General features: G+C 42.1%; 1 protein-coding gene across 2 annotated transcripts in view; it reads right to left on the bottom strand.

The window, feature by feature from the left end:
• Positions 1–21,735, bottom strand: part of kremen1 (kringle containing transmembrane protein 1) — a 67,730-nt gene that overhangs the window by 31,066 nt on the left and 14,929 nt on the right. For both annotated transcript variants that reach the window (XM_037778602.1, XM_037778603.1), the window contains exon 2: positions 10,965–11,127. In XM_037778602.1, the coding sequence (XP_037634530.1) occupies positions 10,965–11,127 (163 nt within the window). The remainder of the gene's footprint in view (positions 1–10,964; positions 11,128–21,735) is intronic.

Here is a 21,735-nt window from a genome sequence, read left to right as displayed (position 1 = left end):
GTGCACATCATCGCTTTTACACTGCATTTTCAGATTTGTCTGTCTCAGTGTGGAGGCAGAGGTGTGTTGAGGTCGTGATGAAAGGAGAGAGAAGGTAGAGAAAGGTAAAGTGGGAGAATGGAGGGTAAACGGGGTGATGGCAGAGATATGAGGGCAAAACAACAACACAAAGATCAACTGAAAAGCTCGCTGCAGAGGGCTGAATACTCAATAATGTTTCAGAGGTAGATTATCTTGGCTGTGTCAATCATCCCCGGTAGCACCCCTTGGCGCTTGTTGGTTTAGCCTCTTCCTCTCGAGGCTTGACCATGCATGTCAGTCAAGGGCCAGACCAATGGGTCTTTGATGGGTGGAGATGGTTGGAGGTCGGAGGGGGGAGGCTCTTTGTTCCGTGGCCAGACGCAGACCTGAAAAAGGGGATGGGTGATGGGGCAACGCTTTTGTCTGAGGCTTCGGCCTCCTTTGAACCTCATCAAGGCACTTTTAACCCATCATAATAAGCCTGACAGGCCCCTCGGTGCTTTTGCTTTTCAGTTTCACTGGCAAAAGCAATGAGAGGTGGGATTGAAGATGGAAAAGCTTTGAGCAGGCTCCATATCTCCTGGGTGATCATGCGACTTTGTACATCATGACCCTCACGGCAACTTCCAAATTGCTGATAAATGATATCAAAGTATGCAGAGGGAGCTCAGCTTGGTGCTGTTTCAGCTCTTTAAGCTCTATTTCAGGATTAGTGTGAACTGTAAAAAGTAGGGCTGTCAATCGATTAAAATATCTAATTGCGATTAATCGCATGATTATTGTCCATGATTAATCGTGATTAATCGCAAGTTAATTTTTAATCTGTTCAAAATGTCCCTTAAAGAGGGATTTGTCAAGTATTTAATACTCTTATCAACATTGGAGTGGGCAAATATGCTGCTTTATGCAAATGTATGTATATATTTGTTATTTGAAATCAATTAATAACACAAAACAATGACAAATATTGTCCATAAACCCTCACAGGTACTGCATTTAGCATAAACAATATGCTCAAATCATAACATGGCAAACTCAAGCCCAACAGGCAACAACAGCTGTCAGTGTGTCAGTGTGCTGACTTGACTATGACTTACCCCAAACTGCATGTGATTATCATAAAGTGGGCATGTCTGTAAAGGGGAGACTCGTGGGTACCCATAGAACTCATTTCATTAACATATCTTGAGGTCAGAGGTCAAGGGACCCCTTTGAAAATGGCCATGCCAGTTTTTCCTCACCAAAATTTAGCGTAAGTTTGGAGCATTATTTAACTTTCTTGGCGACAAGCTAGTTAGTATGACATTGGATTCACTGTAGCTTTAAGACTGAGCCCGCTACAACCTCCGAAAGATCAATTGCGTTAATGCGTTAAAGAAATTAGTAGCAAATTTGCGTTAACGTGTTATTATCACATTAACTTTGACAGCCCTAATAAAAATACACACACTATCGGCTAAAAATGCTCTCCAAGATGACATTGTTATTTTTTTTTCAGACCTGACTATAATTGCCAGAGACCTTTTCTCTTCTCTTTTGACACACCTCATTGTAGCATCTTGAAAAAGCCCTGGGGCGCTGCACTATCCCGTTTCGCCTTTTGTGAGCGAAGTTGTGAAGGGCGTTTCCATTTCTTTTCTTCTCCTATCAAAAACACTATCCTGAGTTTCCTCCTCTCTTTTCACACTCAGAATGAGGTATTGACAAAGATGTCGTTGTAAAGACTTTTTCTGGGTTGAACTCAAGTTTAAGTGCCTTAAAGCTTTTCACTCTCAATATCTGGCAGTTATCTCTCTCTTTCTTGCAGCCTTTCATCGATGGGAATGTGTGAAGAAAGAGCTCATCTAGTCACATTTATTCTTTAGTTTAGCATTCTGCCATCAAAACAACTCAGAACTTCTCTTAACCTGAAATTTCCCCATGTTCACAGTTTTGTTTTCCAGTAAATTTCGACTCTTTATCATGACCCTAGATCTTTTCGTTGCTCCACCCAGTTTGGAAGCAGACACCTGTTTGTTTGGCCTGAGGCTACTGCTGAAATGAGAGCAAAACCATGGGTCCAACCATCAAAACATTGGATTATATACAGTTTCTCTCTTTCTCTCCCCCCTTCTCTTTTTCATGCCTGTCAACGTGTAATAGCCCCATTTGAAATAAGACTCCCAAGAGCTCATCTATAGCACTTATGTAATTTACTGCACTTTCCTAATCACCCCCTAAGGAGACAGAAATGAATTACAACCATCAGCATAAAAAAAAAGAAAACATCCTCAGTAGCCAACCCATCCCATGTCTGACCCACCGGCATCTTTGATCATTAGATGACGTGGTGAGCCCCTCCAAGCTCTCTCTCCTAAACCCCTCGTCCCCAAATAGTGTTTCATCCCTCTCTTTCACACACACACACACACACACACACCTGCAAATACCCTTTTAGCAGAAGCATGGGAACATCATCCACAGGGCTGAGGTGAACAGGCCAGCCCACATGACAGAGAAACATAATCAATCCTGCCCCGAGGTGCCAGTGTGTGTGTGAGCGGAGGGAGGGTGGAAAGCAGACAGTGTCAGATTAGCCGAGGTGCCACCGTGCAGATAAGAGCAGACCTCAATGGACGAAAATCCATTCATTTAACCCGGCAGCACAGAGAAAGACTTTGGTCCTTGTGGTGTCACTCTGATAAAAGTTGCTGCCAGTGTGTGTGTGTGTGTGTATATATATATATATATATATACATACACATACAGTATATATATATATATACATATATATATATATACAGCGGGTAAAATAAGTATTGAACACGTCACCATTTTTCGCAGTAAATATATTTCCAAAGATGCTATTGACATGAAATGTTCACCAGATGTTGGTAACAACCCAAGTAATCCATACATACAAAGAAACCAAAACAAATAAGTTCAGAAATTAAGTAATGTGTAATGATGTGAAATGACACAGGGAAAAAGTATTGAACACATGAAGAAAGGGAGGTGCAAAAAGGCATGGAAAGCCAAGACAACAGCTGAAATCTATCAGTAATTATAAAGCAATCCGGCCCCTTGTCAGTGCAAATTAATATCAGCTGGTTCAGTCCCAACTGATGGCCTATAAAAAGGTGTCTCAATACCAAGGTGTCACACAAGAAACATCTCATGATGGGTAAAAGCAAAGAGCTCTCTCAAGACCTTCGCAACCTTATTGTTGCAAAACATACTGATGACATTGGTTACAGGCACATTTCTAAACTTCTGAATGTTCCAGTAAGCACTGTTGGGGCCATAATCCAGATGTGGAAAGAACATCATTTCACCATAAACTGGGCACAACCAGGTGCTCCTTGCAAGATTTCTGACAAAGGAGTGAAAATAATTATCAGAAGAGTTGTCCAAGAGCCAAGGACCACTTGTGGAGAGTTTCAGAAAGACCTGGAATTAGCAGGTACAATTGAAATCCTAAAAATCTGCTGCCATCTACCAGGATGGTGATGATGATCATCCTGGTAGATGGCAGCAGATTTTTATCAAGAATGTCTCGGTACATTTTTCCATTCATCCTTCCTTCAATTATGTGAAGTTTGCCAGTACCGTATGCTGAAAAGCAGCCCCACATCATGATGTTCCCACCTCCAAACTTCACTGTTGGTATGGTGTTTTTAGGGTGATGTGCAGTGCCATTTGTCCTCCAAACATGGTGTGTATTATGGCATCCAAAGAGTTCAATTTTGCTCTCATCTGAACAGATTATATTCTCCCAGTATTCCACAGGCTTGTCCAAATGTTGTGCAGCAAACTTTAAACGAGCTTCAACGTGCTTTTTCTTCAGCAATGGAGTCTTGCGTGGTGAGCGTGCATACAGGCCATGGCGGTTGAGTGCATTACTTATTGATTTCTTTGAAACAATTGTACCTGCTAATTCCAGGTCTTTCTGAAACTCTCCACAAGTGGTCCTTGGCTCTTGGACAACTCTTCTGATAATTATTTTCACTCCTCTGTCAGAAATCTTGCAAGGAGCACCTGGTCGTGGCCAGTTTATGGCGAAATGATGTTCTTTCCGAATTATGGCCCCAACAGTGCTTACTGGAACATTCAGAAGTTTAGAAATGCGTCCATAACCAATGTCATCACTATGTTTTGCAACAATAAGGTTGCGAAGGTCTTGAGAGAGCTCTTTGCTTTTACCCATCATGAGATTTTTCTTGTGTGACACCTTGGTAATGAGACACCTTTTTATAGGCCAAGGAGGCTAAATAACGCTCAAAAGTTTGCCATGTTATGATTTGAGCACATTATTTTTTTACACTAAATGCAGTACCTGTGAGGGTTTCTGGACAATATTATTCATTGTTTTGTGTTGTGAATTGATTTCCAGTAATAAATATATACATAGACTTACATAAAGCAGCATATTTGCCCACTCTCATGTTGATAAGAGTATTAAATACTTGACAAATGGTTCTTTAAGGTACATTAATTAATTAACCGTGATTAATCATTGAGAATCATATGATTAATCGGGATTAAATCTTTTTAATGATAGACTGCCCTAATATACAGTATAAAGGTATATATAAAGTATCATATATAAGGTTGCATTCACCTCCATGTGCGTCAGAGATGGCCCGCCAATTGTCTCTGAGCAGAAGGGCTTGTTGAAACACTTCCATACCCAGAGGTAGATCACAGAAGATGTTTGGACACTTAATTGGCACAATTACGCTTATTGACTCATTTAGCTCGGAGTGAGCCACACACTTTGGTACGGAGCCAATTATAGACACGTTGCATTTTGCCTCACAGGCTCTGTACACTTGAATGCAAGAGCGGCTCACATCTGAACACAGAGAAAAACAGCTGTTCTTGGCTGGCTGCTGTTCAAAAGGTTTCCTTTAATAACCATTTTCCACGTACCTTAATCAGTAAATTTATGATCACCTTTAAAGTGCCTGGCACTGTGAAACTACATATAAAAATCTCAAAATCATTTACATCAAACTATGTGTGCAAATGCTGGGAATAACATGCTTCTAGTTGTTTCTCACAAGTCAAACTTTAAAGGAACAGTGTGTAGCATTTAGGGGGATCTATTGGCAGAAATGGAATATAATATTAAGACGTATGTTTTCTTTAGTATCCATTAGACGACTTTGTTGAATACTCGAGTTTGATTGGTCAATCACGGCATTCTACGGTCTGTTATTTCTTTATAGCAGACCGTTACTATGTATAACAGACTGCTGCTATGGATGCGGATCTGACGTCAGACTCTGGTGGACCGTTTTTGTGTCAAATTATTGATTTCTTAAGCAAGTGTCCGTGTAATAAGCGGGATAATGTACAGCTAGCCAGTCATTGTTGTGAAATAAACCCCTTCAAGGTGCCGCATTGGCCTGTCAAGGTTTATATCACAACAATGACCAGCTAGCTGTACATTATCCCTTACTTAATCACCTGAAAATAAGAATTGTTGTTTTTTCGTAAGCTTAGAATGAGCCGTTTATATCTAGATAGGGCCATTTACGTTTTCACGAGGGTAATTGTAGTTCTTCTACATGCTTCGCACATGGGAGAAGTTTCAGTTGGTTGCAATCTGCAACCTCACCGCTAGATGCTGCCAAATCCTACACACTGCACCTTTAAGTGAGATTCCAGAGGGACTTTTATTTAGTTAAATGGTAACTTCTGTATTTTTCAACCCATTTTCCCATGTTTTTGTGTCTAATGTGGACAGCAATTTTGGAAATTGGTCCAGTATTGAGGGAGAGCGCTGCAGATGGCATCTGCAAAACGGGCTGCAATATAATTGCTAGGGGCAATTCCCCACCGTCAATGTGCACACAGCAGCCTGTCAGTGGCAAAAAAAACACTTTTAGAGGACATACATTGACGAGCGATTACATTGCAGCCTGTTAAAGAGTCTGCAGCGTTCTCCCTCAATACTGAACCAATTTCAAAAATTGCTATCCCCATTAGTAATTTAGACACAAAAAAACATGGGTTGAAAAACATTGAAGTTACCCTTTAAACTAGTAGACACGTAAAACAAGATGAAAGCTAATTTTGCAGAATTGGAGAGAGGAGAATTGTTGATTGGAAAGTGGTGGTGAAAGGCTTGTCTGGATTGGGATTTGAGGTCAACAGCAGATCATAGTCTGGCAATTTACTGCCTGAGAGAAGAGACTCTTTAATTGACTTGGATGATTTAGCATGCAAACTGCTGCCTGCTGCTGTGCCGCATGAATGCATGTATTGAAGACGAGGGCTTGTCGGTTGTGGGCCGATATGTATAGTCTACTGTTGTTCTCTCACGGTCCACTTGTGCTAAATATGAGGTTGTGATGTTACAGTGTCACGTGTGGCCGGTAAACACATCAATATGTTTCTTGACTGATGTCTTTGAAGGGGCGATGCACCTAAATTACAAAAGGAACTTTTTCTCAACATTGGTATCTAGCCATGTAGATACTTTTGGTTTTATTTGCCCAGGATTTAAGATATTTGTTTCTGAGATTTCTGCCTCCACCTTCATTCGAAGTGCTCACAACATTGAGGAATTGTCCTACTTTGGATAATCTACACATCTCACTGCCAACATTATATTTCTCAATAACATATAGTTGATTGAGTTCATTTATTCTGTGGGACCACTGCAGCAGCTAGACAGTCCCTTTAGCCCACTAACGTTAGCTATGCTAGCTAAGCAGGGTTAACTTAGCTGACTTGCTTGTTTCACCATAATAGGCTAACATTATGCAGCTGACAAATGCTCAGGTTCTTCACGGACTCTTAGACATCATCGTCAAAAGGAACATTACATAGAAAGTACAGGTAAAAGTATAAAATTGTACACTTCTTTTAGGAAAGATTGCATTCAAACGTGCACGTATTGTAGGGAGACGCCACCGCAGTAATGGGGACCTGGTTATTTCCGGTACTTCCCCGGATTTGAGTATATCTATATGATTGCTACATAATTCGGGAGACTCTTTTGATTCTATGTTCAGTAACACAGTATAATGTCAAAGAAGCCTCCCTCTAACTATTATTTGGAGACAGAAATGTCTGAAAGTGATATCTCAAAACCCTGAGCAAATAAAACCAAAATTATCTGCATGGCGAAAAACCAAGTTCGAAAACACGTTTGTTTGTAATTTGGGTGAAGTAACCCTTCAAAGATGGGGTACGTTTTATTGCATGAAATTGGTCCCTATAGTTCTGAGATTTCTATGATGTTGATGGCTGATGCTTTAGCGCCACATAGTACATCTTCTTACAGGACACTTCTATTAACTTCCTCAATTTAACAAAGCAGCGCACTGGGATCGTAATGTAGTCATAAAAACGGTGGACAACTTGGCTGCAGTTTGCCTGACCTCCGATTTGCACCTGACATCCCGGAGATTCAATTATAATCAACTAGGGGAACACTATTCACTCTGGCATTTCCATTATCTCATCTATGTAAGGGAAAAGCATTAGAAGCCATAGTGGACACTCATAAATTGTACAGTACACACACACACCTGCATATAAATAGCCAGGAAATGGCTGGCAAAGCTATTCAACCACCCACTGAACCATCATGCACTTCACACCCTCATACTAATGCACCGGGGGGAGAGTCCAATATCAGCCTGTGGGAACAGTAGATTGGAAGGAACAATAAATGAAATATAAATCAGGACTTTGATTTGTGCGATGGTCTTCGTATGAATGTTGTGAAGTATTCAGAAAAGGTCAAAGAAGTACTTAAGAAGTGAAAAAAAGCTTCTTGTTTAAGAGTAGGATTGCGAAATGACTGCAACGCACCGCCCGAGCTCAATACCAGACTTAAGAATGGATCATTCACTTCCACTCAAAGATATGAATTGTGAATCGAACCACGCTGATGATAAGTGGTGTGATATCCGCTGGTGAAATGAGTCTCGCTAAGTCTCAGCTTAGACACGAGAGCTGTTGTCCCTTTCCTGAGGCTTTGTGCTCCCTCTTTTTTTGCAGGGGAACAATGTGACATTTCCCCTCTGCCCAGTTTCTCCGTTTTCACTGTTTTTTTTTATAGCAGGCTATAAAGATGAAATGTGGGGGCTGTTAGGGCTCTTTCTCCAGCACCACTGTGGTGCCCTCTCGACTGAATCACCACCGGGAAAACGCCAGTGATTGGACAAGAAGTGAGTTTGTAATCCTCTCTGCTTCTCAACATCTGATACGAGCTTAGAGCTGTGTGTTAAAGCTAAAACATGCAGCTTCACATTATCCACCTGTGCTTTGGCCTCAGCTCTCATCTCATAAAACCCCAATTGGCCTCAGGGTCAGACATGCCAAAACTGCCCTGGCTCTGCTTTTTTTTTTTTTTTTACCCCTCCTTCTCACTTTCATTCTGCTACCTCCCCCTTTTGTCCAAGAATTACCACCTATTGTGTTCCAGCCAGAAACGACCACAAAAAAGTAAGCCTCGCATGAAAGATGGACAAAGCTATAAGGGTAGGAAGATGAGAAAGAGTTTGAAGGTTAAAGAAATCTAGGGAAACAGAATTTGAATTGCAAGTTGCGCTTCATGCAAATAAGGCGATTTGCAATTCAAATTGAGGGACAACGTCCAAGACATCTCACTTTCTGTGTTAAAACAAATCAAACATCCTGCTTTGCAGTGGGATAACCCTCTCCTCTGTACACGCTGTGTGCACACACACCAACACACACACGTGGGTGGACGATTGCACAAATACTTGACCCTGTGCAGACATGCCATAAATGCCCTCCCTCATCTTTTCACAATGAAGTGGCCACTTTGGTCCCCATAGCCCCTCTTTACAAGGAGAGGGGAGAGACTGAGAGTAGTTGTAGCTTCAGCCCTAAGTGACAGAAATCCCTCTGTCAGGAAGAAACAAAGCAATGAGCTGTCAGTGAGTCAGGAAAGCTGCTAACTGCATCCGCAGCCAAGAAAACAGCCAAATCCAAACAGTGAAGATGTCCATTTTGGATCGCTTGTTGGACATAATACACTCCTAATGTGCAGGGAAAGCCTTCTGCTATTCTCTGCTTGTATCCTTCTCATAAATCTTCCAAATTCCCATCCAGTTCAAGTAAAAACAAATCTGCCCAATGCCACTTCAAAGCATTGCTGCGTTATGAGTTTACAACCATGACTTAGAGAAATGTTTCAGAGGCTTTGGGCCGAGGAGGAGGGGGGGGTGTTCTGTTTCTTACGGCTTGGCGATCTGGGCCAAGCCACTGTTCTGGACGTCTCGGTGAATTTGAACTGACTCACGAAAGAGTGTGGCTCCCTGCAAGTACACTAGTTTGACAGTCGTGCATACGACGCTGACAGTCGTACTTGGAGTGTGACTGACGGAGAGAAAGGGTTTTCTAGACACCCAAAGCCACCGTGTCCCTTCGCATTCCAGGGATGAGGGATGGAGATCTGTTTACACAAACTCTTCAAGCGTGTTTTGCGTCCTTGTGATGACAGGGCTAAACGTTCTGCTTGGGTACCACCTATAAAATATTCAGTGGCGAATGTCTGAGCAGGTCCCCTTATGCTCAAACCTCTTTGCAAAAACGACCTGGTTTTAAATTATTCAGAAAGTCAAATGCTTTGTCTAGGAAGTTCAAAGCACTGTCAAACATCGTCTGAGTTTTAAAGGTGCTACTCGCAGCATTTTGACATCAGTAACATCAATCATGATTGTCATAACTGCTAAAAAAGATTGGCAGTCTTACACTGTGAGCCAGTGTTTAGGAGTGTGTGGTAAATCTGATGGATTTCCAGCATAAAAGGAGATTTACATTAAAAAAAAAACGAGAGGGGACTCTGGATTCTTCCAGTGCAGAGAGAGCTAAAGCTTACTTGAAATGCCTGGTGGTGAAATGAGTGAAAAGGCTTTCAGAATAATGTCTTACTAAACTTTTACCATTTGCTTTATGTGTAGCCTCTCTAAAACAAAGGGACATGGAGCGACAGCAGGTATGGTCTTCATTTCAGAATATACGTACAATCTGCGTGAGATAGGGACGAGCATTTGCATACAGGAAACATACCAACACAGTCTAATCAATTAATAATAAATACAACTGATGTTTAAAATGCTACATGTAACGCTCTGAGATGAGTGTGACCTCTGATGTTGCATTGTAAATACCATCAGACATTACAAAAGGTTTCAATTAGGCATCTTTTTTTCCATTGGTCTCCACTTTTTCCTACTTTTTTCCAACTTTTCTCTATTCTGTGACAGTTTTCTTCTTAGTTTATTATTTGACTGAACTTATCTTACTTTTATTGTTATTCTATTAGGTACTGGTGTTTGTATTACTTCTTGTACACTTTACATTTTTACTCATGTTTCTATTCTTATGTTGTTGTAATTTACTTTTCTATTTTAGTTTACGTATATTACTAAATTTATCTTACACTTGTTGCTATTCTATTTTGTACTGGTGTTAATATATTCGTACCCTTTATATTTATTACTCTGTTGTGTTTTTAAAATTCTTATGTTGTTGTAATTTTTGAGCAATCTCCTTTTCTGTGTACACCTCCACGTACATCCTCCACTTCTCATCATGCATTTACATACTGCATCCTGTTTATATTCAGTTTTCCCATCTGAAATACTGTCTTCAACAAAATTAGAAATTTACATTTACATTACTATTTTGTATTTACTTACGTTTATATTTAAGCCCTATATTTTAACTGCACCATTTTATGCCTTAGATTATCATTTTGCTTTTACATCTATTTGTGTGATTTTCCCTTTTATATATACATATTTTATGAGGATTATTTGAAGGAACCTGAGACCAAAGATTTTCATTGCCATGACTGCTTTGCTGGATTTAACATATGACAAATAAAGAATCTTGAACCTTGAATTTCCTTCAGGATTATAACGTAAACTCTTTATGTTGGTTAAACTTCCAGATGAAGAAAACGGACTGACCTGCAGTAGTTGTGGCTGCCCAAACCGCCCTCTCCGTTGGGGTATTTGAGGGTGTTGTAAGGGTGCTGGAAGGTCTCGTTCCAGAAGAGGCAGGGTTTACCACCATGCAGGCTGGTCTGGTTCTGGAAGCCCCTGTAGTCCTCTCCGTTGGCAGTGTAACACTCTGAAAAGAGAGAAATGGGATGGAGAGAGTGAGAGAAATCACTGGTGTCTGCACTTAGGGATAAGATGGAAATCTAAAGCTTGGCGAGAGCTTTTAAATTGTATAAATGTATAAAAAACAGCCACATATGTGATCTGCTTTATTGAGAATCTGGATTCACTGAAATACTCTCGTGCTTATTTAAATGTTTTAATGTGTTTGGAATGATCATAGACAATAAGTTTGGATTAATTGTATTCTTTGCACACTTCATTTCAGCTCTGGCCAAACGTGGTAAAGCAAGATCAATCACTGTAATAATGTCAACGCATGACCATTGAAAAAGAAATTGCCCAGAGATATACAAAGAAAGCAAACATGGCTTGAATTTCCAGGAAGTGTATAACAACCATATGGCTAAGTCAGAGAGAGAGTGAGAAAGAGAGAGAGCTGGTTTCCCAAGGCAAAACAATGGCTGATGGGAAGGCTTTTCTTCCCTGTAAGAGGGAATTCAAATAAACAATGGCTGATGGGAGCGTGATGAGCCTTCAACGCTCATCGCTCTCAGCCTCAGGAGGGGGGTTCCCATCAAAGAGAGTTTTAACGGCTACAACTGAATTCCTCTTTTGATTGCATTAGGATGGAAAATATTAATCTATTATGTGACTGTTATGATTACTCCAGCCCTGTCTCCTAATAATTATATCCCCATACAACTAAACTGCATTCTCAATCACTTCTGGAGGGAAATGTATTTAAATCACAGATTATGTTTATCTTTGACGTATCACATATATGTTTGTAATGATAGACCGTGGAAGGCTGCAGCAAGCGACGTAGTACAACTAAACCTCCAGGAAGAGCGCTGGCCTTTGAAGCAACTTTTCGTCAAATGGTGGAATTGAGCACTGAGCAACTCTCATAGGAATGAACGAGAGCTGCCACAAACGCTGTATCCAGTCCTCCTTATACATTCATGAGAACAACGAGCGACGCACAGAGCAGGTGACGCAGTTTATCGAGCGATCGTTAATGGAAGTTGCATTGTATAATATCTAGGGCTGTCAATTGATTAAAATATTTAATCGTGATTAATTGTATGATTGTCCATAGTTAATTCCGATTATTCGCAAAATTAATCACACATTTTTTATCTGTTCAAAATGTACCTTAAAGGGAGATTTGTCAAGTATTTAATACTCTTATCAACATGGGAGTGGATAAATATGAGTGCTTTATGCAAACGTATGTATATATGTATATTTTGAAATCAGTTAACAACACAAAATAATTACTATTATTGTCCAGAAACCCTCACAGGTACTGCATTTAGCATAAAAAATATGCTCAAATCATAACATGGCAAACTGCAACCCAACAGGCAACAACAGCTGTCAGTGTGTCAGTGTGCTGTCTTGACTATGACTTGCCCCAAACTGCATGGGATTATCATAAAGTGGGCATGTCTGTAAAGGGGAGACTCGTGGGTACCCATAGAACCCATTTTCATTCACATATCTTGAGGTCAGAGGTCAAGGGACCCCTTAGAAAATGAATTCCTTAGGTTTTCTAGTGTCATATGATACCAGTATCTTCACTCTAGCTTTAAAACTGAGCCCGCTACATCCTAAAATTCGCACGTTGCGTTAAAGAAATTAGTGGCGTTAAAACAAATTTTGTGGATGGGTCAAACAAACACAGGACTTTCCCCCAGAAGACCGCTGAAAATAAAAGTGTTGCGTTTTTGTTTTGTTTTGTTTCAAAGTCGTAGTCATTTTAAGCCGGACCATGATGTTTTTTTTACTTAACGTAACCCAGAAGTTTTGATGCCTAATCCTAACCAAGTACTTTTGTTGCCTAAACCTTACCAAGTAGTTTTGTTGCATTTTTTGTTTGTTTTGTTTCAATTTACAACTCAAACCACATGTTTAAAATTACTTAAAACTGCAACCCTAATCCAGGAGAAAATATGTTTCTCTCTAAACGTAATTGAAGAATGCAGTTTAGTTGTACGGGAACGTAATTTTGTAAGACACAGCGTTGTAAGATACTCCTTCAGTGTAGACAGCGGGGATTAAAACTTTCTTTTCACTGTCTATATACAGTATTTATTCATTAAGTTGCAAAGAGTAGATGCAAACGATGCTACAAGGGCAACAGTTTGACGTTCTAATATACAGTATACGCATTGACACTTTCTAGTGTTGGCTTATCTACTTTTCAAAATGTCAAGCAAAAGCACATGGAACTATTTCACCTCAGGCCTGTCAATCAAATACTACTAAGAAAAAGAACAATACTCGCTTGTTTGGCTCGTCTCCATGGGGTCTTGTTGCTATGTATGCGGTTAGTCAATGACCGGCCCCTTTCATCAAGTCAAGCTGTCTGGGCTATGAGTATGAGCTAATGCATTGCAATATGACAGTCATTACACCCCTTGGTGAGCCAGCTGTGCTCCAAGGCTCTTTCTCATTCTCTTTCGAGTGCAAGGTTTCCCAACTTCCTCTCTCTCCCATCTTATCGTCTGTTCTCCTCTCTCACCACCCTCTACTCTTTTCTCCTTTGCTGCTTTGGCTTTTTCTGTCATCCCCTTTCAACTCTTTTACAGACAAACATATCTTTGGGGATCGCTTAGTCTCACAGCTAATGCAATTTCTGTAGTCTGTTGCCAGGTCCATCGTTAGATGGCAACCTCTAGATGCCATTCCCCAGGTTTAGAGGAGCCAGGTAGCGTCAGTAATGACAGTTAAGGAGAGACCCTACAGGTAAAAACACTGTTTTTATGCACTGGTTAATTTTGAGATTTTAATGTCTTCTTTCAGACTAGTGGAAAGAAAAACATACAAAATACACATTTAGGTGTTTATTTTACTACTTTGTCTAGTTGAGTGTTTAGATTTCTCCTAAATTTACCAAAAGTTAGCAGTAGATCAGGGGTCATTTGCAAATTTAAAAATAACATTTTAAAAAACTTGTAATGCAAAAAATAATTGTCTTAATCTAAGTAATCAACTGGGAAAGTTTCATGGTGATATCTCTTAGTTAAAAAGTTTTACCCTATTCACCTGTAGTGTGTTTGCAATCCATATCTTTAAAGGCCGTTTTCTCACAACAAGTGTTTTCTCAGACTTTGAGCCAGAAATCTCCACTTCAGTAGCACTTACATACACCAAACTTTCCAGTTTCATTCCTATCTATATTCTGAAGGTTTTTACAGACGGGTTTGTTCTTATATCATTCACAGCCTGATTTATACAAAATTATATTATATTATATTAATACCTAAAAACATGGCGAAAATTGATTTTTTTTATGGCTGTTGACAGTTTTTTCTGATTTATGGAGCGATAAAAATAGATATCCAAAAATCCCTTGTGTAAAAAAAATTTGACTCAAATATATCAACAAAGTAAAACCAGAATTTTTAAACTGGTTTTATCCAATGTTTACATTTCGTCCTGGAAATGTATGCGCATATTTAATAAGATAACGCCTCATTTGCATGATTAAACATAGAATTTCAGAAAACTTGTAATACAAAAAACAATTGCCTTAATGTAAGTAATCAACTGGGGAAGTTTCATGGTGATATCTATTAGTTACACATTTTACCAGATTCACCTGTAGCTTCTCCCCTTAAAAGACCTAGAAAAGATTAGTCTTTTTGGGAGATCAATAAACTCCCAAATCGTCTGTGTGTCGATTAAATTAGAAGATGTTCAGAAAGTGTATAATGCAGAATTAACAGAGACAAGAAATCGATGTTGTGAAAGTTTCATGTGTTTAGTAATTAGCTCCCCATACTTTCGACCACGCTTTGCAATATTTAAAGCAGTTAGTTTGCACGCAAACACGCATTCCAGGCTCGTGCATCCACCACAAAAGTGCTGCACTTAATTTTAGAGTAAATCAAAGGCCCCGGCTGTTCTCAGTGTGTCAGCCATACTTGCTTTTAATTAAAGTTGTTTCGACTGAGCTGTTCAGTCAAGCTCGTCAGCCATCCATCGTCTGGTTGACAGGAGTTCAACAGCAGCAAGGAGCTGCAGGGTGTCAGGTTGCAATTATGATGCCACTCTATTGTCTGTAAATGGCTCTCTTAGCAAATTAATACCACCTCGGCATGCAAGGATATCAACAGCCCGATCGTAAATCCACTTGTGTCTGAAGCGGAACACGACTCCGTAAAATTTGAAAAACAGCTTAATGGTGTAACAACGGGGGTCGTGCTCTTGCTAGCCTTACACGAGGGAGCGATGAGAGTGGTGGAGGACACAAGTTATTGTTGGGCTGACACCCAGAGGACAGGGGAGGCGTGTTAAATAATGCACGTTTGCAAGGTCTCAATTGTTGCATGTGCAAAGGAGGCAGATGGTGGCTTTGGAGAACTTAGTGTCAGCTGCCCTGGTATAGTTCAAGAATGATGGCATACATCCTATAATATGATATATACATTACTAATTTGTAGGGCTGGGATGATTCACTTATCTCCCGATTCGATACTATCACGATTCGATATGTATTGCAATTGTTGAGTATTGCGATTGTTTGATTTTCAGCGATTTGTAGCGTCGGCTTCTTTGACCACAGAGATGCGAGTGACGGCTGGCTTGACCGCACGTTACCGCAATACGATAACGTTTCCTGTTCATGACAGAGTTAGCATGCAGCTTTAGCCGTGATGTCTAGCTGTGCTTTTCCTGCAATGTGTGAAACCCAAAGTGTTTCCATACTTTACTGTATGTGTAGTGTTTACCACTTTGGATTTAACATGTGAGGGTGCAGGTCGTATCCATGCGGACCCTCCGCCGTTTTCTACTTTTTCGTTTCGGCTCGCTGCGGTTTGTTTTGGTTGACGGATACAGAAAGTCATGTTACTCTGACTACAACAATAAAAGCGGTAACTTCCTTCTACCTCCGTATAGACTCAACTGAAGCAAATACTGTATATCGATTCTGGCATTAAAAAAATCAATTTCAAAATCATAAAAAAAACAGAAAATTGTGATACATAGGTGAATCGATTTTTCCCCTCACCCCCTACTAATTTGGGAGGACAGGAATCAGATTGTACATGGACATTGGACATGGATTTTCATTGCATTTACATTTTTCTGGATGCCGGCAGCCACGGCAACAGAAAGACAGAGAAGGAAACACTGCTATTGAGAGTTTGGCAGCGGCACAAGCACAATCATGAGTCACTGCTCCCCAAGAGCAATCACGACTGTTAGTGCCCCAGTCAGAGAGGATACCATCAGCCAGGGACAGGGCAGCCGGCTGCATCCCAAATGAGCTCACGTCCTTCAAATATCTTCTCCTCGAAAAGAGCGGGCATTAAAATGACTGAACTTGGCTGCATGCAGCGCTTCTCAACACACTGTATCAAAGAAGAAAGAGCCAAATGACTTTGTGAATGCCTCCTCTCCTCCTTCAGGAAACTTTACTCTGGTGTTTCAGGATGAAGCAGAGCTCGTCTGCACATGGTCCGCCTGGAACGAGATGCTTCTGGCAATCATCCCACCTTGCTGTGGCCAAGTCGGCTTTCCAGGACGAGATGGTAAATATGGCAGCGTTTTGCCACCGGGAGGGAGATGGGGAGGCGGGGGGCGGTGGGGTTGTTCCAGGTGGTTTCGAGGCATCATTTGTTTGTGGTGGGAATGGGAAGTAGCGGCTCTGCAAGGACTCAGAGATAAGTGAGGCCATCGTTAAAGATGAATGGTCCGATTAAGAGCCCTGCGGACGGCCACACATCTATCAAGCTTAAGAGGAAAGGACAATTTTACTTTGGAGCGGCGTGGATATGAGCATTTTATCCTTGCCCTGGAGGAAATGAAGAGCTCATCCGCTGATTGGACCGTCACCACTCCAGGCCCACACCCCTCCGAACACGGCCAGTCCCCATCTCACACCCCTTTCCTTGTCACCAAGCAACTGTTGCGCCCTCGTCACATGGGCCTGGGCTTTCTTGTGGTTTCATCATAGGCCGTGATGGGAAACAGAACCACCACCGCATGAAAGACGGAGAGAAGGGGGGGAAAAAAGCCTCCTATAAAATACATGCAGATCTACAAATAGAAAAAGTCCGGGAAAGGGAAGAGGCGGACTCGCCCTTGACCAAGCCCTGCGCTCACAGAACACTGCACCACCCCGGCGACGGGAGAAAAAGAAAAAAGGAAAACAGCAGAGGATCACTGGGAGAGAGAGAGAGAGAGAGAGAGAGAGAGCTAATCGCCCTGTTATTATATTGGTTGGGATTTGTGGCTAATGACTTCCACATTGCAACTTCAAATGCACTTGATGCTCCGGGAAAAGAGGGGTGGGGGGGAGAAAGAGAGAGAGAGAAATGAGTATGGGGCTTTGGTCATGTGATCTCAAGAACAAAAACAAACAAGCTTACAAACAAACGGTTTCTCTGAGCTCCGTTGCCAGGTCACACAAGAGCACTTATTTGTTGCTACGAGGGATGAAAAGCAGCGATAATTACAGACGACTGCTTCCTCACAGAGGGCTGACATAAAGAGCTTCCTTCCATCTTTATTATATGCTTCGAGCAATGGGGACAGCAAAACAGGCTTAGTGCATGAGCAATATTTCCATTATAATAAAATTACACCGAATGAGTCTATAATAGAAACATGCGTGTGCAGTATTAAGCACAAAAAAAGGCTAATTTGTACAGGCACTAACACCACCAAATACTGGAGGTTGCTCAGTGGGGATTCAGAGAGCGTCCAAAGTCTACAAACAAAGATGACAGAAACGGCAGATTATTAATGCACAACCTGCCACAATATGTTTCCCCTCCACTGTGTCCTGGTAGCCATTACTGTTGTGGGCCTCATTAATGTCAGTGTAGTAAGAACAGAGGGCAGGGCCGGGCCAAACCAGGCCAGAGGTAGCGGGTTAGAGATTTCTTTTCAGGGGAGGGGGAGGGGGGGGGGGGGACACAGCTGGCTGCAACACAAGTCTGGTTCCCCTTTTCCCCAGCAGCATCCATTTCCACATCAAAACCACATCAGACTTCAGAGGACGCAGGAGGACTGCTTCGCATTTATTATCCAGGTTTCACAGATAGTCTCAGATTCAGTGAGGCTCTTTTAATGAAGTCGGATGTTGCTGAGGAGAAGTCAGTGATTTCTCAGAGGGGGGGTGTCTGCAGTTAATGGACCACACCACGCCTCCCTGCTCCTCTGATCTCTCCTCTCCTGTAAGAGGTTTTTTTTTTTTTTTTTTAAAAGTGCCCTCATGCAAGAGGGTCAATGAAAGTGCAATAAAAAAACAGGAGATGAGAACAGATGCCTCTAACTAGTTAAACGTGCAGACAATGACTCCTCAATGGGATTTTAAAGTCCTTATGCTTTTGTCATAGGTTGCAGCCCCAGATAACCAGGCCATAAACCAAGACCTCATTCAGTCCCAAAATAGCCTCCATCGCCACCATTCTTCCTCTGCAAAAACCCTCCGCTGCACCACCTCCTGAGTTCACTACCACAGTAGCCACAGACCCACAGGACTCCCTGCCAAAGTTGCTGGGTAGCACCTATAAAACATGGCCCCATCTCGTTCTAGTGCGGCCCCTATTATTTAGCTCCGTAATGGAAAGAGTCTAATCTGCTGGAGCCAGTGGTGGGCTGAACGCGCTGCCAAAAAAACCCTCTGTTTGAAGTTGCTTGTCACAAAAATGGAAAGCATAAAAGGATTTTTTTTTTTTTTTTGCCGCAAGCTCTCTGGCCTTAAATTTAAGTGTTATGTCTCGAGGGATTTTGAAAAATCAATCAGGAAATATAGCAAAGCATATAAGACATCCACCTTTGTAGGATTTCCCATAGCGGCCGGGATGATCTCTGACAGCGCACAGCGCAGACTGACCAAAGGTTGGCTCTGTGAGCGGACAAGAATGGAACGAGGAGGGACGATTTTGAGTTTTACTTGGCAGACGTTCAGGGAGTGACTGATGGGCTGCAGACTCTGACAGTGACGTAAAGGACATTCAGGGACTTCCTGAAACCCTGGGGAAAAAAGCTGCTGCAGAATGCCGACATCAGAGACCCGCCAGCCAACCTGACACGAGGGCGGACGAGGTGTCGCGTTCAATTACCTCCCTCTGGCACCTCCTTACCGTTTCCGCAAGTCATAATCCACATCTGCTGCTAAAAAGAGGCCATATTTCCAAACATGATTAAAAGCGTCTTCACCTCTAACGCCGTCCTTGTTTTTTCAGCAGTTTGTCACACACTGACGCATCCACACGATCACACACCTCGTACAATAAGAAGACAGCGGTTAAGCAAATAGAAGAGGGAATCTCCTGCCACTGAACCTGCCAACTAAACCAACTCTGACACCAGAGTAAACAAGACGTGTGCAGCCAGGAGAAAGCATAAGTGACGGAAGGAGGGAGGGTGCAGAGATAGAGAAGCCGAGGTGAGCTGAGGGTGTTCGGTTCAGAGCTTTCAAAAGGTGCACAATTAGTGCGTCTGGGATCGATCTATCCTAAATTAAACCAAACTGCAAATTAGAGCGGAGCACTGAGACTGGAGGCAAGGTTGTGAAAGACAGAGCGGTGGCAGGGGAAGCAAAATGAAGCATAAAAGAAAGAAGAAAACAGAGATGCAAACACAGAATGAGTCAGGGTGGGACAAAGACCGTTTTTATGATCCCGCAGATTGTTAACCCAGGCTCTAATTTTCTCCTTCTTGTGCACAGCACCAATGAAGTGAACACTGGGTTTATTTCACATTTCCCCCGTGTTATAGACAAGGCCGACAAAGAGCAGGCTAGTAAAATTAACAGCAAACACAGAGCTAGCGTCTCCAACGCCACTTTGAAGGTACAAATCTCATTCCAGAGGAGCTCTGTGGCACAGCTGCGTGCTGGGGCCTTTTTACCAGCAAATAAACAACCGACGCAGGGCTTAAGGGAGAGAAAAAATGTCTCGCTAATGCGTGTCTTCTGTGAAGAAAATAACACAACCCCATATGGGTTCCTCATCGCATGCAGCCTTTGATAACCGGAGGATCTACGGCTTGTGATACAAGTCATGAAGGCTCACTGTTGCTAATGGCCGTGCGTGCGTTGCATGGGGGTGTTTTAAGCTCTTCTCTTTTGTTTTTGCCTGTAAATGGATGGTAAAATGATCTCTCAGTCAACTTGCACTGTCAGATCCCCCCGATAAACATATGCAGCGACAAAACATGCGTTAATATGCACTCCTGCCCACATCATTCCAGCTCGTTTTTTCCCTCCCTCTCCCCCCCCTCATACCCATACCCTCCCCTCCCGCCCCCAGATGCACTTACAGTAAGAATGAAAGGGAGCAATTTTCATCAGTGGAGCAGCCGCAGTATTTAAAGATGGATCTGATGTGGAGGGAGAGGAGAACACACTCGCACACACACATTAACATGCACACAGGCTCCTTTGTTCCCTCGGTGGTAGGGGCCAGTGTCATTGTGGTGATGCCATTCTCACCCCCTCGTCTCTGTACTGTAGATATCACCCACTGAGTGTGTGTGTGTGTCAATTCCCTAACTCCTGTCCTCACAGTGGGCCAACCTCTCGAAGGCAGTAATCAATTTGCGGTAACAGCATGTAAGCTGTGGGGCCGGTACGGCTTCGGCTGGCCTCCCGTCCGCTCTCTCGTAGGATGATTTCACGTTGCTCCGATGATAACATTTTGATTCACACACAGTGATGGATCCCAGATCCATACGTAGGCCCTTCGCCCCCTGTGTTAAGCCACTTTAAGCTATAACATAAAAGCCAGATAGCACCTCAAAGAAAGGTGAACCATGAAAGAAAAAGGGTTGTCGCTAAACACACCTGTTTTCGATCGTCCTGTTTGTGCTCAGGTTAGCTGCTATCTGAGGAATGTAAATTATATGTGGTTTGGGCTGAAGGTCTGTCAGTACTGTTGCAAGGGATTGAGTGCAACCATTACAGCGCACACACACACACACACCACCTCTTCTGTCTCTTCTATCCTGAGGTCCTGTGTGAATACAGGGTAGCGGGGAAGATGAGGTCTGACTCGGATAAATAAAGGCCTCGGGGCGAGGGGGAGGGAGCGATGTGACCTGCCCCGCTAATGCAAACTACAAAAAAAAGCCACATTGCTGCAAGAGATCAAAAGCTCAGCTCGTTTTCCTGTTTATTCTTAACAGACATTATTATTAAAACAGAATGATGCCTCTCCTGAGTGAATCACATCAAGACTCGAGGCAAGAGAAGCTCAAGCCATTGTGTAAAGCAGCAGAGGAGATTTAAAGGATCTGATAATCAAAGTAGTTTTGCCGATGGCAGCTTTTTGTTTGGTTCTGAGGATATAAACAGTTGACTGCTCACTTCCCATGTTCAATGCTGTAGCTGATGAGAGTGCAGGTGTTGCTGAAAATCCTTTTAGAAGAGCGTTCAAACAGGATCCTTTCTGGTTTCCCCTTTGCTGCTGTTTAGAGGCGATTCTGCTCTCCAGCTTTGATTAGTTATTTCCTGTTGTGGAGATTCCCTGCCAGCTGTCACATGTGACACCATAATAGTATAATCTGGGGAATGAGAAAATCTGAGGCATTTCATCTAGGGGAGGAGCTGCAACCATTAAAAAAAATGTAATTATGCTTTAAAAACTGACTA

This window comes from Sebastes umbrosus, chromosome 8 (assembly GCF_015220745.1).
Source record: "Sebastes umbrosus isolate fSebUmb1 chromosome 8, fSebUmb1.pri, whole genome shotgun sequence".
NCBI lineage: Eukaryota > Metazoa > Chordata > Actinopteri > Perciformes > Sebastidae > Sebastes > Sebastes umbrosus.
The sequence above is the reverse complement of the archived record's forward strand: the minus strand, read 5'-3'. Positions and strand labels throughout refer to the sequence as shown.